This window comes from Callorhinus ursinus, unplaced genomic scaffold (genome assembly GCF_003265705.2).
Source record: "Callorhinus ursinus isolate GAN/ISIS: 27379988/994484 unplaced genomic scaffold, GSC_fseal_2.0 scaffold51, whole genome shotgun sequence".
In the NCBI taxonomy this organism is placed as follows: Eukaryota; Metazoa; Chordata; class Mammalia; order Carnivora; family Otariidae; genus Callorhinus; species Callorhinus ursinus.
Genome location: NW_027397113.1, coordinates 4400344 through 4417682, shown reverse-complemented (window position 1 = coordinate 4417682; position 17339 = coordinate 4400344). Strand labels below are relative to the sequence as shown.

The window sequence follows — 17339 nt, the reverse complement described above, 5'->3', positions numbered from 1 at the left end:
GTTGGAAACCGGACTCCCAGGCAGCTTTTAGCCCCTGTGAGCAACCATGAGCAGGCAACCAAAGCTCACTGGGCAGTTGAGGACAGAGGCCCTCAAAGGTAGAGACCAAAAGAAAGCAGTAGAAAAAAGCAACTGGGAGGAAACAGCCTGCGTGAAGGGAAAAAAAAAGACAAACACGCACTGACATCCTCCAAGAAGTAAGCGAAGGCTACAGTACCAGAGAATCAATAGGCAGCTATGCACATATTGTTAAGGGCCCATTCAGAGAGCAAACAGAGCTCTTGGAAATTAAAAATATCATGGGAGAAACAAACAAACGAATCAACAGAAGGGTTGGAAGACAAGGTAGGGGAGACCTCCTAGAAATGGAAGCAGAAAGACAAACGGAAAATAGGCCCGAGAGCAAAGAGAATCAGAGGGCCTGTCCGAGGGCTCCTGACAGGAGGGCCGAATGACAGAAGCCTCAGAAAGCGAGAACAGAGAAAAACAAACGGGTTCCAGCAAATTCAACAAACTCCCGGCACAGGAGCACATTTCCACACGGAAGGACACACCGAGAGCCAACAGGAGGGATGGACCCACACCCACGCCAGGCGCGTTGTGAAATTTCAGGTCCTGTGAGTTCTCAGAAAAGGGGGGAAGGACACAAAGAATCCGACATCGGCGAGGTCTGGGTTTCTCAACAGCAACTCGGGAGGCCAGAAAAATTCAAAGCCATCCTTCAAAACTGCAAAGGAAAAATTATTTCAAACCTGAAACTCCTCATCCAGTTGAACTATCAATTATGTATGCAGGTAAAATAAAGATAGGGGCTGCCCTACCTGACCTCCCTGGCACTTGGCACTCCTTCTCAGGAAGCTACTGTAGACAAGCTCCACCAAAACAAGGTAGTGGCCAGGCCAGAAAGGGGGCAGGAGCTGCAATGACAGGCAGGGGGGGGGGGGGGGGCGGAGAGCACACCATGCAAGGAGAGAGGGCATGATGGGCAAGGCAGGGACTAGGCAGGACCCCCTCCATGGGCACCCCTCTCTCCAGGGGACCTGAAGGAAAGTGGAGCCAGCATTCCTACTGATGGGACCCATGGTGAGCCTGGCTGAACACGACTGGGAGGCAGAGAGGGTGGTGTGAATGCCCCCTTAGCCTAAGCCTTCTGTCCCCATGCACCAGCAGGGGAAGATGTCAAACCTGCCCCACTGACAGGAGCTCTGCTATAGACATGTAAGTGTGTAGAATATTCCTAGGAGGAGACTCAAGGCGTGGGTAACAGCAGATGCCTTTCGGGAAGAGATATTAGGAAAAAGTCTATCTTTTACCATTTACCCTTCTCACTTTACATCATAGGACTGATTATTCAAAATATAAATACAGGGCACCTGGTGGCCCAGTTGGTTAAGCATCTGCCTTCGGCTCAGGTCATGATCCCAGGGTCGTCGGACTGAGTCCCACGTTTGCTCCCTGCTCAGCAGGAGTCTGCTTCTCTCTCTGCTCCTCCCCCGGCTCATATTCTCTTCTCTTCCCCTCACACAAAAATAAATTAAAAAAAAAAAAAAACTGAATACAATATACGACAAAGGGATCCTCCCATTCTCGAGGCCCCCACCCACAGGGAGCCTTCCCCGGTTCCCCAGCCACGCTCCAGAGCCAGCCAGGTGTCCGGTGTCCTCTTGCTGCCTAACTCTCACTGGGTGCTACGTAGCTAGTGCTGGCTGAGGGGGGTGGACCTCAAGCTCTTTGTGGTCACAATCTCACTCATCTTTGAACATGCTCCAGGAGCTCTGCAGGGGAACTTTCATTTTCTGCCTATTGGATGCCAGGCTCCTTCTAGTTGGCTTAATTCACACCACAATCCCAGGAGTTCAACCCTCACTTTACTGATAAGAAAAAGCAGCCTCAGGAGGACCTCCAGGGAGAAGCCAACTCAAGAATCACCAAGCCAATCCAAATCCAGACCCCGTTTTTCATGAGAGTACCCAGTTTGGTGCCTGGTTCACAGTAGGGTTCTAGAACTGTTTAAACCAAAATGCAAACTGGGTTGGAATTAAATTTTTCCAGGGGGTCTTCCCATGCTCTGAGACCCAGAAAAAGAGGCAGAGGGTGCTCGGTGGCAGGTAGCACCCCCGCCCAGCCAGGAGAGCCAGCCGTTACAAAACAGTAGGAGTTTGCTCATGAAGTCACAGACAGCCTACAGGATTACCCCCCGGGGGCCAGGTCTGTGTGGGTTTTTTTAAACAGCTTTATTGAGATCGAATTCACATACCAGATAGTTCACACACTCAAGTACACAATTCAGTGGCGTTTAGTCTATGGAGCTGTGCATCCATCACCACAATCCATTCCAGAACACGTTCATACTGCTTAGCTGTCATTTCCACCAACTCCCAGGTCACTAAGCTAACTCTCTGTCTCTCTGATTTGCCTACTCGGGACGTTTCATATAAAGGGAATAAGAAGGTCCCTCGTGTCTGGCTTCTTTCCCTCGGCATAAGGCGTTCGAGGTTCCTCCACGTTGCAGCAGGGGCCAGACCTTCATTCCCTTTCACTGACAAGCACTATCCCACTGTAGAGACAGACCACGTCTTACGTAATACCCGTTCATGAGTTGATGGACATCCGGGTTGTTCCCACGTGTTGGCTGTGAGGAACGGTGCTATGAGCATGTGCGTGCAAGTTTTTGGGGGCACATGTGTTTCCTCTCTGGGCTAGGGACATGCAGCTGGATCTTACGGTGACTCTATGTTTAACTGCTTGAGGGGCTGCCGAACTGTTTGCCACAGCAGCGCTCCCGTTTTATAACCCACCAGCTCCTCCACATCCTTGCCAGCCCTTGTTACTGTCTTTCTTTTTGAGTAGCCGCCCTAGAGGGGATGAAGTGGTATCTCATTGTGGTTTTGATTTACATTTCCCTGATGGCTAATGATGTTGAGCATATTTTCATGGGCTTACTGGCCATGTCTATCTTTACTGGAAAAATGTCTACGCAGACCCCTTATCCATTTTTTATTTAAGATTTTATTTATTTGAGAGAGAGTGCACACGTGTGAGCACAACTGTCGGGGGGGAGGCACAGAGGCAGAGGGACAAGCAGAAACCCTGCTGAACGCGGGGCTCAATCCCAGGACCCTGAGATCATGACCTGAGCCAAATTCAGACGCTTAACCAACTGAGCCACCTAGGTGCCCCTTCCTTGTCCATTTTTAAGCTGGATGATTTGTCTTTTTACTGTTGAGTTGTAAGAGTTCTTTATATATTCTAGATACAAGTTCTAGATAGAAGTTCCCTATCAGATATAAGATTTGCAAAAATTTTCTCCCATTCTTTGCGTTGCCTTTTTGCTTTCTTGACAGTGTCCTTTGCTGCACAGTTTTTAATATTGATGAAGTTTGACTGATCTATTTTTTATTTTATTGCTTGTACTTTCGCTGTTGTAGCTAAGAAACCACGACCTACCCCAACATCACAAAGAGTTATGATTATGTTTCCTTCTGGAAGTTTTATAGTTTTAGCTCTTGCATTCACGTCTTTGATCCATTTTGATTTTTGTCTGTGGTATAAGGTAGGTGTCCAATTTCATTCTTTGGCATGTGGACATCCACTTGTTCCAGCACCATTTGTTGAAAAGGCAATTCTCTCCCCATTAAATTGTCTTGGCACCCTTGTCAAAAATCAATTGACTGTTAGGTGTGAGGATTTATTTCTGGGCTCTCAATTTTATTCCACTGACCTATATGTCTGTCTTTACGCCAGCACCACACTGTCTTGATTACTGTAGCTTTGTACAAAGTTCTGAAATCAGAAAGTGTGAGTCCTTCAACTGTGTTCTTTCCCAAGACTCTTCTGGTTGTCTGCTTCCCCCTTGCATTCCCATGTGGATTCTAGGATCATCTTGTCAGTTTCTGCACTAAAGGCAGGTGGGATTGTGAAAGACCCTGCATTGAATCTGTGGCTCACTTTGGGGAATACTGCCATTTTAACAGTATTAAGTGTTCTGATCCATGAACATGGGGGGGTTCGTTTATTCAGGTGGTCTTTTTTTCAACAATGTTTTATGCTGTTAGAAGTTTTACATTTCTTTGTTAAATTTATTCTTAAGAATTTTATTCTCCTTGATGCTGTTCTATATGAAATTGTTTTCATTTTCAATTTGTTCGCTGCTACTGTATAGAAATACAGTTGATTTTCGTATTGATCTGATGTCCTGCAACCCTGCTGAACTCTTTTATTCATTCATTTTAATAGGCTTTTAGTGGATTCCTTAGGTTTTCCTATACAAGATCATGTCAGCTGCAAATAAAGATACTTTTACTTCTTTTTTTCCAATCTGTATGCCTCTCATTTCATTATCTCTCCTAATTGCCCCTGATGACCAAATTTGAAACTGGTGACTAATTTTGATTTGGAGGTAGCCCCTTCCCAAAAAGCAGTAGCTGCTCTGACCTACAGGAAGCCAGAGGACTCATTCCTCCGCTTGTCACGCTTGTTGAGTGGATGTTTCCATACAGTTTTAGCCTTTAGGAGAGGCTTCCTGGTTGGTTACTCTCTGCTCTGCGCCCAGGGAATCTGAGACCTGTGAAAGGGCTCCCTTTGCAGGCTGGCTTCCTGCACGTTCAACCACTGGGAGGCACAAGCAGGAGGGAGAGCATGGGTTTATCTTTCCCATTCTCTATGGGCTTGGGTGCCACAGTCCTGACTGGGGGTGCGTCCCGCCACTATGACAGTCCCTGCTGGGCGTTCCCGCCTCCATGCTGCCAACCCTTCCTGGAGTCTAGAGGAAACACAGTTTCCTCTCCCAACCTGGAAGTAATGGCTTCCTACTGCTGTCCATCCTGGGTGCCTCAACTCCCCTGGTTCAGCGCCTGATTTGCTTTGCCTGATTAATTCAGTTTCTCAGAATCAGTGTGTGACCTCAGCTATTCCTAGCCAGCCTTTACCGCTATTCCACTAGACACCACCCCCCAAGCATCCCTTTGGGAGGAAGGGATAGAACCTGGCTCACTAGAAAACTTGGTTCTCTGGGTAAACAGGTCACTGAAGTGTCCAGTCCATGAGCCAAGGAGACGGTGAGGAAGTTCAAAGGCCAAGTGCTTCAGTTCCAAGAAGGAAGAAAGTAAACAACAACCCAGACAGGATATGACCTTGACTGTGGCTGCCGCTACTTGCTCTCCCCTATTCTTGACCCCAAGACACACGTGGGCAGCCCCCTGATCTGACCTTTCACCCTCTGCTTTGGAATTTGAGCACAAAACCTGGACTAAAGACTTTTCCAAGACAGAGTCATAGACCCTCAATGATTGTTGGTTTCATCCTCATGACCACAGCCACGTGGCAAAGTGTCAGAGCCACTGATAATGTCTGCGTGGGGCTTGCTACTGGGTGCCAGCCACTGCATTAAGTGCGTCACATCATCCCATTTAATCATCCAAAACCTTGTCTGGCGGGTGTTACGGCCCCAGCTTTGTAAGTAAGGAAACAGAAAGTCGCGATAAATAGCTTGGCCATGGCTTCAAAGCCCAAAGGCACCCATACTCCAGTCTGCCCATCACCCCACACCGTGCCTCACTCATGGCACTAATTCCCAGGAGCCACCCGTGGACCCCATCCTAGCTACGTTACCAGTTACCACTCTCTCCCTTCCCTGCCTGTCAACCTCCAACTAGTCTTCCTCAACTGTCACACTTACCTTGGGCCACACCAGGGCACCCCATCGCCATGTGAAGAGCCTACCCTCCCCCTCCAGCTGGGTCAGCCCCACCCCCGTGTCACCCCTCTCCTACAGCCTTTCCTCGCACACTGGCTGTGCCCGGTCCCAGTTGTACTGCCCCACGGTGGTGGGAGCCCGACGAGCACCCAGCTAAGTGGGGCAGAGCCTTCCCCTAGGGTGTTTTGGAGCTCTGCAGAAGTGACCAGAGGCTCCCAGTGGCCCTTAGTCTGATGTGCACGTCCTGGGAGGGGAGAGCAGGGTGCCTGCCAGGACCTCTGGCAGCTCCAAGCCTTCACCTCTGGAGCAAGTTCTGACTTGCCAAGACTCACTTTTCTCCTCTCCGATAGCAGGGGACATGTTCATTTGAATATACTAGTTTCTCCTCAGTGTTGAGAAGTTAGATTGAGAATTCCCTGGGAAGGAAGACGCCTCCCAGCTGAGAACTTCAGGCTTCGTGGAGACAGGCTTTAGGGACCTGAGGTAGTAAGTGAATTTCAAAAGTCCCAGGCGACAGACTGCCCTTCTCATCTTCTCAGTCCCAACCCAAAGGGTACCCACTCCAGGACGTCTCCTCAGTGCCACCCACCCTCCGAGGGAAGAAATTATGTGTTTTAATAATTACAAAAACAATAATTAATTATAGCTCTAAGTGTCTGTGCAGTGCCAGACCGCTGGACGAGGTCATTTTCCAACGCTTAGGAGGTGGGTATTGTTCCATTTGACAGTTTTATTGAGCTGTAACTTGCGTGCTATATTTACATTCAACAACAATATACTTCTGGCTCTCTGCAGTTTATAAGGTACTTTAAAAGACTTTAGTCATTTGCTACTAACAGCAACTTTGCCTCGTAGGAAGGGCAAGCATTACCTCCATTTTATAGATAAAGGAAATGCGGCTTTCCAGGCCCATCTGCTGACCCCCATCACTTCTTGAATTCCTTGCTGATGCCTGACACCACAGTGTTTTTTCAAGCAACTCACTGTGTCAACAGTCCCAGGAGCTGGGGCTTTGGAAGGATAAAGGGAAAAACAGCCAGGGTCCTGCCCCACAACCCCGCCCCGCTTAGGTGAGGCAGGAACCTCCCACCCTGGAGGGCGGAGAAGCCTTGATGAAGTGGAGGAGGGGCCAGATGCTGTTGCGATTCCCTGGAAAGGGCAAAGTCTTTGAGTCAGAAAAGTCTGTTCAAATTCCAGTTTTGCCACTGTCTGGTCGAATGACCTTGGGGAAATCACTCCACCTCACTGCCGTTGTGTGATATAGTGATGTAAGAATTAAAGAATTTGGTTTTCCTCCCTGGTTCCTGGCACAAGGCTCCTAAAACCCTTGGAATTTCTTGAGTGGCAGGGGAGACAGGAGCAACTTTTCTTATTCATAATAAGCCCCTTTCAACCACACCTGATTTTATACTAATGAAGTGACCCCTGGTGGACCCCTAGATAGCTTCAGGCAGGGGCTGCTTGCCAGAGGAACCAACCACATGAGTAGAAGGTTGGAACTTCCACCGGAAGGGGGTAGGGACCAGAGATTGAGTTAATCACCAATGGCCAATGATTTGGCCAAGCGTGCCTATGTAATGGAGCCTCTATAAAAACTCTAAACGATGAGGTTCAGAGAGCTTCCAGGATGGTGAATGCATCCACACGCCAATAGGATGGTGCACCCCAATCCATGGGGACAGAAGCTCCTACACTCAGACTTTACATATGTACCTCTTAATCTGGATGTCCATCTGTATCCTTTATAATAAGCTGGTAATAGTAAGGAAAGCAGTTTTCTGAGTTCTGTAGACAGTTCTAAAAAATTATCAAACCTGAGGAGGGGATCATGGTCATCTCCGATTTATGGCTGGTTGGTCAGAGGTCCAGAAGGCCAGGCCAGGTCTTGTGACTGGTGTCTGAAGTGGGGGCCATCTTGTGGGTCTGAGCCCTTCACCCATGGGGTCTGTGCTAAATCTGGGTAGTGTTGGAACTGAATTGAGTTGAAGGATACCCTGTTGGTGTCTGAGGAGAACTGAAGAATTGGTTCGTGTGAGGAAAAAAACCCACATATTTAGTGTCAGAGGTGTTATGAGTAAAAAAACAGTTTGGAACCTGTTAGTCCGTCGATGAAACAGACTTATCACCCAGCACAGGTGGCTGACAATTAAGCAACCTGCCGTATGAGAAACCTCACACTGTCCCCCTTAAGTTTCATAAACTAGAAGCCGCAATTCGTACTCCAAGGACGAGGATTAGATTTCATACAATTGGAGCCATCACGTGTTTATTCAGCACCTACTGCCCATAACACACACTTGAGAGACAGAGGATAATATAAAAACCCAGGGCCTCTGCCTTCATGAAATTTTCTGTCTGGTGAGGAGACAAGACTAGCACACTTGAAATATAAGGGATATTAAACAGCCAGCATAAGCGAAGGAACCGCTCGAGGGAAAAGGGAGATTGGAGAAGGGTAAAGCAGTTGAGGAGAGTTAAGTAAGTGGCATGGAGGAAGGGCTTGACCTGGGCTCAGAGGAAGGATCCACTCCAGAGGCCCCAGCGGGGGGCGGCACCTGGCCCGCAGGACATCAGCACCTGCTCAATGTGGACCAGTGGTAAGAGGGAACCGCAGGGCCCACCGGCCTCTCCCTGTAAGCATGGTCTTGCCTGATTAGTTTAGAGTCATGGCTGAGTGACACCAAGTAGATACTGATCAGGTGAGAAGTCTGGTATAGAACCAACAAAAGATGAAATTGGAGAGGTTTAGTGAAATGATAGGCAGAGAAAAAGTGTTCATTCATTCATTCACTCAATAGTGATTGAGCCTTCACAACACACCAGGTACTATTAGGCACTGGAGATACAGCTGAACAAGACAGAAGAGGTCCCTGCCTTCATGAAACTGAGGGTTTCCTTTCTAGCCAGGAGCAAACCAAGTGTACAAACGAGATCATTCCAGACCCAGCCCTTCAGGTTTGTAAGCAGGAACTGTCCTCTTGCCTTGGACTTCCTCCTGATGACAGGTCTCCCTTTGAGTCACCCAACAGGGAATAAAGTCCAGAAGCCACATCCCTCCATCCCTGGTCCATCCCCAACACCAGAAGAAAAGGCACATTTCTCACCAACTTCTGCTCTGGGAAGTTTGGAACAAAGCAAAGGGAAATTAAGTCCTCCTTTTCACTTGTTCCTCAAACCACACACACACACACACACACACACACACACACACACACACACACACAGAGTCTGTTACTCCCTTCTTAAATTCTTATCCCATGACCTGGACAATCTGGCCTGTTTGCAGTGGAGAGAACCAGTAGCCATTTGAGGCCCTTAAGTCTCTCTGCCGCCAGAACTTAGGGAAAGGTTTTCTTCTAAGCAAAAGTTGTTTCCCTTTACACCTGAGCAGTGGGTCCTGCTCAAAGCCAGAAATTTGTTCTCCCAAAAGGTGGGGAGTTACACGCTTTCCCTTCACTGCTCTCTAGGACGTAATCATAAACTCACCTCTTGAAGAGAATTGATGTTGGCCCTTCCATTTCCCAGATTCCTAAAGGAGAGCCAGGCCTCCCTGTTCTGTAGCTCCAGAGCATTTCGTCAAGGCCCGAGCTGGCCAAGGAGCTGGAGCACAGCACGTGTGGGCCCCTGAGCCCCTGGCCTGGTGCTGTACTCAGAGCGGACCCTTCTCCTGACCACTTGCTACTTCACCATTTCCATAAGGGATCTTTCCCACCACACAAAGGCATTCTGGCCCAGAGCTGTGGGACCGACGGCACATCCACGGCACATCTTCCTCTGTCCCCAAGGTCTCAAGCAGAATCCATTTTCATTATCAAGTAGGGTTTGCCCACTTTGGGCTCCTTGGTTTTGACCATCCCTCACCAGGGCTGCCCCACAGGCTCGTGAGCAATGATCCAGCCCACCTGTTCCCTGGATTCCTGTCTCCAAGGACTGTTCCCAGAATCCCTCTGCCCTCTTCTCTCTAGTAGCAAAAGACTGCCAAGTTCCAGAGGGAAGAGAAACAAGTGGTCCGCCACCAGCGATCATCAGTGCACACCCCCACCCAGGACAGTGTGCCCAGGACTGCTGAGAGGTGGTCTTACCATGGCAGCTGGTCTGCAGAGCCCCAGGGAGTCCATGGCGTTCCTGGTACTGGAATACCCAAATCTAGGCCCTCTGCCCACTGCCTGTTTATAATTGACGTTCTAGGTTAAGCCTCTGTCAATGACTTTCTAGAATTATCCCCTCCCTACAGCTCAGAGGAGAGAGAGCTGCTTGTGAGCCAATCTCAGCAGTAGACCTTGAACAGCTTGTTTGAGAGAAGGGAAAAAACAAAACCAGGTCAGGGGTGAGCTGGGAGAGGGCGGACAAAAACACTGCCTATGGGTTAGCGGGAAGGATTAAAGGGCAGTGGTGTTTGGCCTCTACCAAGAAAAGAGGGCCAAGGACAGGAGAACCAGCCAGGTGAGAGAGCTTCTGGCCTAAGGAAAGGAACAGAGGATCTGACAGGAGAAGAAAAAATGAGGACTTTGAGGTCTTCCTCCTTCTGCTGAGACCTCACCAAATCTCAGGTTGTCCCCCTGGAATCTGGAGACATCCCGGTCCTTTCTCCCGTGGGGCCAGGAGACAGGATTCCTCCCAAGGGCACATGTTACCTAGTGGCTCTTGTGAGCTCTTAGCCTGGTCTGACTTCATTAGCAAGATTTTTAAATGCTTGAACATATTATTAAACCCACTCAGATAAATTATTTAACATAGTGTTATCCCAAAGACTACTCCAGTCCAGAACAGGGATAGAGTACCTACCCAGTGGATGCCACCCCACTATCACCAAAATAAAAACCAGCCCAGGCTGAGCTCAGACAAGAGTTCTTGGAGGAAGCACAGTCCAAAAGTCACCGTTCTATCTTTGCTTAGCTTCCTGAACCTGAGGTTTATTAGCCAGGGAAAGGCCTTCCCTACTTGAGTGCTTACTCAGGACAAGGCAGGTCGCATCCAGAGAAACAGGAAGAATGCTCCTGCTAATGAAATGTGGGCATGCCTGACCTGGGCGGAGGTTCTAAGTCAGGTGCGAGCCTGACCGTCAGGAGTCCCTGGGAGACCCGCAAGTTAAATGCAAACTCAGCACAGGAAGGAACCTGCTTACTCCTCTCAGTTCCAGGACCTCACCCAGTACAGGTACTCTGCTTTCTCCAGAGCTGACAACAAGCAGCTTTCCCCCTCCCCTCTAGCCCACCAAGGAAGGGTGCGAACCACTAATAAACCCTGACAAAGGCAGGCAGCTGCAGATCCCAGAGGAGGCCAGTGATATTCCAGAGGGGGCCGTGCCCAGGAACAGGAAGAGTAGAGGGTCAGCTGGGATGCCGGGGTGGGAAACCAGCAGAGGCTCCCTGCATACACTGCTCCGGCTTCTGAGCTGTGCCAGGCCTCGTCCTCCTGCGCCATCGGGACAGGCACCCAGGGCGGCTTACCCAGCTGAAGGCAGAGCAGTGCCACAGGCTCCCGCATCCACCTTGAGAGTGGCCGTCTGGCTGATGAACCACTGACAGGGTGAGCCAGAGGGAAAAGCTGGCAGCAGGTTGGCACATGGCCTCGGCCTCATCCGGGGCAGGGTCAGGAGCAAGAATGGTCTGAGGGACATCTCTATAGCATGAGATATTAGTCCGGGGCTTGCACGCACCTTACCTCAATCTCCCTACGCCACGGGGACGAAGACAGGATAGGGACATTTATCCCCACGATGGAGGGAAACAGGGCCCCTCCCGACACAATGCAGAAACAAGTCCAAGAAGGACTGGACAGTCGGAGGCTACTTGGGGAAAGGCACAAACTCTGGGTGAGGGCCCCCGGATAGGAAGTGGCCGAAATCAGGGAAGACGGGACTCCCTTCACCTACGCTCTGGATGTGCTGACAATACGGTTACAGAAGGGGTTGATGCTTGCTGCTCACGAGGATGAACGGGCATGAGAGAAAGAACGGGGCTTCAAAGTGACACGCACCCGGGCTTTGATCTTAGCTCTGCTGTGTGTGTGTGTGTGTGTGTGTGTGTGTGTGTGTGTGTGTGTGAGAGAGAGAGAGAGAGAGAGAGAGAGAGAGAGAGAGAGAGAGACCCTGGGCAGGTCCCTTAACCTCCAAGCCTCAATTCAATTATTTGTAAAATGGGGATCAACAACACATAGCTTGCAGGGCTGTTTGTGAGGGCTCGACGGATTTGATCACTGTGAACGGCCAGCTTCGACTTCCAACTGTTCAAGTAGAACATTCTTCATGAGAGAAGAGCGCAGTCCAGAAGGAGAAACATATCCTAACATTCTACTGTTTCTCCAACTTGTTAATTTCCCAGCACTGAGGAACTCAATGACAGGAGGACGAGGGCAAGGGGAAAGACTGGGGGTCAAACAGGCTCGGTGAGAAGGTTGGGCACATGTCCTCCTTTCTCTGTAACCTCCTGGACACCCACAGCCATCACAGAAGTGCCACAAAACCTGGCACCTCTGTCCCCACAGCACCCGGGGCGGGACAAGATCAAGGAAGCAAGTCACCTAGCTTTGAGCAGGGATAGTCCCAGGAGCAGAGACCTGAGTTCTGAGACCTAAGAGGACCCTCGGGCCTCCCTAGGGTTGGTCGGAGGGGTTTGGGGAGGGGCGCTGATGCCACTCCCCATGGGACACTTCTCACGAGCCCCAGCTGCGTCCGTGTGTGCTTCATTTCTAGCACTCGGAGATTAAGGCAGAAAAACAGGAACCTTCAGGAACAGGTGTCTCTACTTTTCCAGATTAGAAGCTGCCCGGGACTCGGCCTGCGGCGGGCACTTCACAGGCTGTTACCGAACTGCACCAAGAATACTATCGCCGGGGCCGCGGTGCCTTGTTTTCTGTTGCGCACGGTGCAGCCTGCCCAGCTGTCTCTATCAGCAGTGGGGACACAGAGCGACAGAGGGCCAGGGGTGGATCTTGCCCTCACGGCGTTAGGGTCAGGGAAGACACTAGACATGTAAAGAAGTGAAATGAACTGCTCAGCACAGTGGCTACAGTAAACGATACCATACTGTATATTTGAAAGTTGCTAAGAGAGTAGATCTTAAAAGTTCTCATCACAAGAAAAACAAAAGTGTAAGTATGTGCGGTGATGGATATTAACTAGACTTACTGTGATTGTCTCACAATACATACTGTACATACATACATACTGAATCATTACCTTGTATACTTGAAAGTAGTATCAATTACACCTCAATAAAAGAAGGAAAGGTGAGGCTGGGTGGTTCAGTCCCTTAAGTGTCTGCCTTTGGCTTAGGTCATGATCTCAGGGTCCTGGGATGGAGCCCTGGATTGGGCTCCCTGCTCAGTGGGGAGTCTGCTTGTCCCTCTCCCTCTCCCCTCCCCTGCTCATGCTCTCTCTCGCTCTCTCTCTCTCAAATAAATGAATAAAATCTTAAAAAAAAAAAAAAGAAAAACAAATAAAGGGGGAAAAAGTCAAATGAAGTGTGGTGGGGTCGCCTGGGTGGCTCAGTCATTAAGCGTCTGCCTTCGGCTCAGGTCATGATCCCAGGGTCCTGGGATCGAGCCCCGCATCGGGCTCCCTGCTCGGCGGGAAGCCTGCTCCTCCCTCTCCCTCTCCCCCCCGCTTGTGTTCCCTCTCTCACTGTGTCTCTGTCAAATAAATAAATAAAATCTTAATAAAAAAAATGAAGTGTGGTGGGTACTATCATATATAGAAATAAGCAGCAGGTGTCGGCTCTAAGCTAGGAGTAGGCAAAGGGTGATTCGAGGATCCAGAAGGGCATCACAGGAGGGAGCCTGAAAGATGAGGAGAGGGACAGGTGGTCTGGAGGGAAGGGAGGAAGGGCAAGCATCCAGGAAGAGGGAGCAGTGTGACAGGGACACCACCTGGCTTTGCGTGTTCACAGCCATGCATACCTTGGCACGGCTGGGGCAGCAGGTGCCAGAACAAGGCTGGGGAGGAAGGCAAGCAAGCTCACTGCATCACAGAAACATAATCATCTGTGCCACTGCTTTCAATCTAAGCAGAACATCCAGCATCAAAAACTGTACCGGTTAGGGCTGCCTGGGTGGCTCAGTCAGTTAGGCATCTACCTCTGGCTCAGATCATGGTCTCAGGGTCATGGGATCGAGCCCCACGTCAGGCTCCCTGCTCCGAGGGGAGTTTGCTTCTCCCTCTACTCCTCCCCACCCTCGTGCTCGCTGGCTCGCTCCCTTTCTTTCTCTCTCAAATAAATAAAATCTTTTTTTAAAAAAACTGCACCAATTAACCTTCTAAACAGTTGTAAAGTACTGTCAAGGCCACCAGTTACTACTACTTCATAGTTGTTTTCTTACTTTAGAAAAACAGAAGTGGGAGTAGGGAGTCAGGGTCTGGCTCAGTTAAACCAATGGCAAAGATATTCAGTGCTGTTCTGGTTCATGGGTCACTCAGATGTGTAAACAACACCGCAGACCCTGGGTGCGACAGACCAGATGTCAGCTCGGCTCTGGGGGTGGAGATGCGGCCGACAAGAGCAGATCTTGCATCTCTCCTGTGCCTCTTGTCTCACGCCAGCAGGGCAGCTGGGACCCCTCTAATGGCCTTTCCCTCATTCTTCTATATCACCCCAAATCCCGCCATAGAGGCATTGAGGTTCTGTGACTTCTATGGAGCAAAGGACGCAGGCAGAATGTCTTTCATTTATTCAAAAAGCTTGGAAGGAATGTCCACTGGGTAATGAAAATGATGCTAGGTGCTCTAGAGAAACAAAGAGGGAGAGAGTCACCCCCAGAAAGGAGAAGCAAGCCAATCATTTTGAGATACCAGCTCCAGGCCAATGATCAAATGCTTCTGGATTGATCCAAATCAATCTTGGTGTTGATGAGCCTCAGTTTCCAAGAAAGGCCCCCATTCCCTCCCTCCTCCCCACACCTCCCCCTCTTTCAGCACCACAACTGGAGCTTTTGGAACAGGTGGAACAGTGCTGAATACGTAACTCACTCTTTGACCTGGGAGTTTCCATGACCCTTTGAACTTTCACCTCCTGGTCTATATAATGCAGAGTGATCTTGTGGAGTTGTTCTCAGAATTTAATTAGGTCACATATTTTAGAAATACCTAGGAGAGTCTGGCATAATAGAGATGCCCAGAAAAGTGACCCCAGTGGTCAGCCCTTGTGATATGAGCCTTAATCCTTCTCTTCCCTTCATGCCCTGGGGCTCAATATAAGAGAGGTAGAGACACAAACACAAGAGGGGGGTGAGGGGGCAAGAATAGAGTATCAGGGGCACCTGGAGGCTCAGTCCGTTAAGAGTCTGCCTTTGGCTCAGGTCATGATCTTGGGGTCCTAGGATTGGAGCCCTGTATCAGGCTCCCTGCTGGATGGGGAGTCTGCTTCTCCCTCTCCCTCTGCCCCCCACCCCGCACTCACTCTCTCTTTAATAAATTAAAAAAAAAAAATAGAGTGTCAGTCCCATGCAGGATGATGCCTGGAAAGAGTGGGCTATGATTCAGAAAAATCCTGGTCCTACTTCTGCTACCACTAATCAGTGCTGTGCTGAGAAGCAAGGCACCTTGCACTCTGAGCTGCAGTTTCTTCAACTACTAGGCCAGGGACAATAAGACCATGCCTTCTTCACAAGGGCAGTAACAAAAAATAAACAAGAAAATCTCTACTGCAGTGCACTGTGCTACCAAAGTGCCAGGCCTTATGGAGACTCGGTCTAGTTGAGGAGACAGTCGGGAGGGGGGAGGGGGGTGTTAAACAATAAAGTTAAATCAATATACAGTAAGACAAGAATCAGAAAGAGGGGGTAGGAGGGACGGGGTGGCTGGGTGATGGACATTGGGGAGGGTATGTGCTATGGTGAGCGCTGTGAATTGTGTGAGACTAATGAATCACAGACCTGTACCCCTGAAACAAATAATACATTGTATGTTAATAAAAAAGTTTTTTATAAAGAATAAAACACTGAGGAACAAATTTAACAAAAGAAGTGCAAGAGACACTGAAAACTACAAAATATCACTGAAAAAATTTGAAGACCTGAACAAAAAAGAAAAACACCTCATGTTCATGGATCAGAGACTGAAACATTAAGATGGCAATACTCCCCCAAATGATTCAACACAAACCCTAACAAAAATGGCAGCTTACTTTAGTTGCAGAAATTGACAAGATGATCCTAAAATTCATAAGGGAATGCAAAGGAACCAGAACCACCACAAGAATCTTGAAAAACACAGTTGGAGGATTCACACTTGCCGATTCCAAAACTCACTAGAAAGCTACAGTAATCAAGATGGTGGCGGGGGCGGGGGGGGGGGTGGGAGTGACGGGTGGTACTGGGATAGGGATAGAGATACAGATCCATGGGATAGACTTGAGAGCCCGTAAGACCCTCATAGTTACAGTCAATTGATCTTCAGCAGGGTGTCAAAATGATTCAACAAATGGTGCTGTAATGACTGGAGAGCCACAAGCAAAAGAATGAATTTGGACCCCCACCTCACACCATTTAAAGAAATTCACACAAAATGGATTAGACTTAAACGCAAGGGCTAAAACTATAACTCTTAGGATAAAATATAAATCTTTGTGGCCTTGGTTTCTTAGCTCTGACAGAAGACTTGTGAGAAACCAAAGAAAACAGATAAATTGGCTTCATCAAAATAAAAAACCTTTTGTGCTCCCAAGGACACCAAGAAAGAGAAAAGACAACCCCACAGGATGGGAGAAAGTTTTTACAAATCATGTAATCTTCTAAGGGTCTAATATCCAGAATATATATTTAAAAAAAAATTCTTAATACCTCAGCCACAAAAATACAAACACCTTCATTAAAAATGAGCAGGAGATTTGAATAGATATTTCTCCAAAGACATATAAATGGCCAATAAGTACATGAAGAGATGCTCAACATCATTAGGGAAATGCAAATCAAAACCACAATGAGATATATACTTCATACCCACCAGGGTGGCTATAATCAACAAGCCAATCACAAGTACTGGTGATGATACGGAGAAATTAGAACCTTTATACACTACTGGTGGGAATATAAAACAGTGCAGCCACTTTGGAAAACTGTTTGTGGAGTTCCTCAAATGATTAAATACTGAGTTATCATGCAATCTGGCTCCTAGATAAGATTCTCAAAAGGATCACAGCAGCATTGTTCATGATAACCAAAAAGTGGAAACAACCCAAATGTCCAACTGATAAATAGTGAATGGATAAACAAAATGTGGTATATCCATACAATGGAATATGATCAGCCAAAGAAAAAGATGACATACTATTATTTGTGACAAAGTGGGTGAAACTTGAAAACATCCTAACTGAAAAAAGCCAGACACAAAAGGCCACATATGGTATGACTCCATTTATACGAAATGTCTGGAATAGGCAAAAACCACAGAGACAGCAAATTAGTGGTTGCCAGGGACTGGGAGGGGGTGGGTAACAGAGAGTGATTGCTGATGGGCACAGGGTTTCCTTCTGGGGTCAGGAGTATGTTCCGGAATAGTGGTGTTGGTTACACAACATTGACTATACCAAAGCCAGTGAATTATACACTTTATTTTTTTTTTAAGATTTTATTTTTATTTATTTGACAGAGAGAGACACAGTGAGAGAGGGAACACAAGCAGGGGGAATGGAAGAGGGAGAAGCAGGCT

The 17339-nt window shown here is 48.4% G+C and overlaps 1 protein-coding gene across 12 annotated transcripts in view; it reads right to left on the bottom strand.

Moving 5' to 3' along the window:
- PC (pyruvate carboxylase) overlaps nucleotides 1–17339 on the bottom strand; it is a 96897-nt gene that overhangs the window by 39284 nt on the left and 40274 nt on the right. Inside the window, exon 1 of one of the 12 annotated variants that reach the window (XM_073883403.1) lies at nucleotides 9778–9929. The exons of 9 other annotated variants lie outside the window; for them this stretch is intronic. In XM_073883403.1, coding sequence (XP_073739504.1) covers nucleotides 9778–9813 — 36 coding nt within the window. In that variant the 5' untranslated portion in view covers nucleotides 9814–9929. Of the gene's footprint in view, nucleotides 1–9181; nucleotides 9203–9777; nucleotides 9930–17339 lie in introns of those variants that run through there. 2 more of the 12 variants (XM_073883410.1, XM_073883412.1) reach the window with 2 other exon arrangements.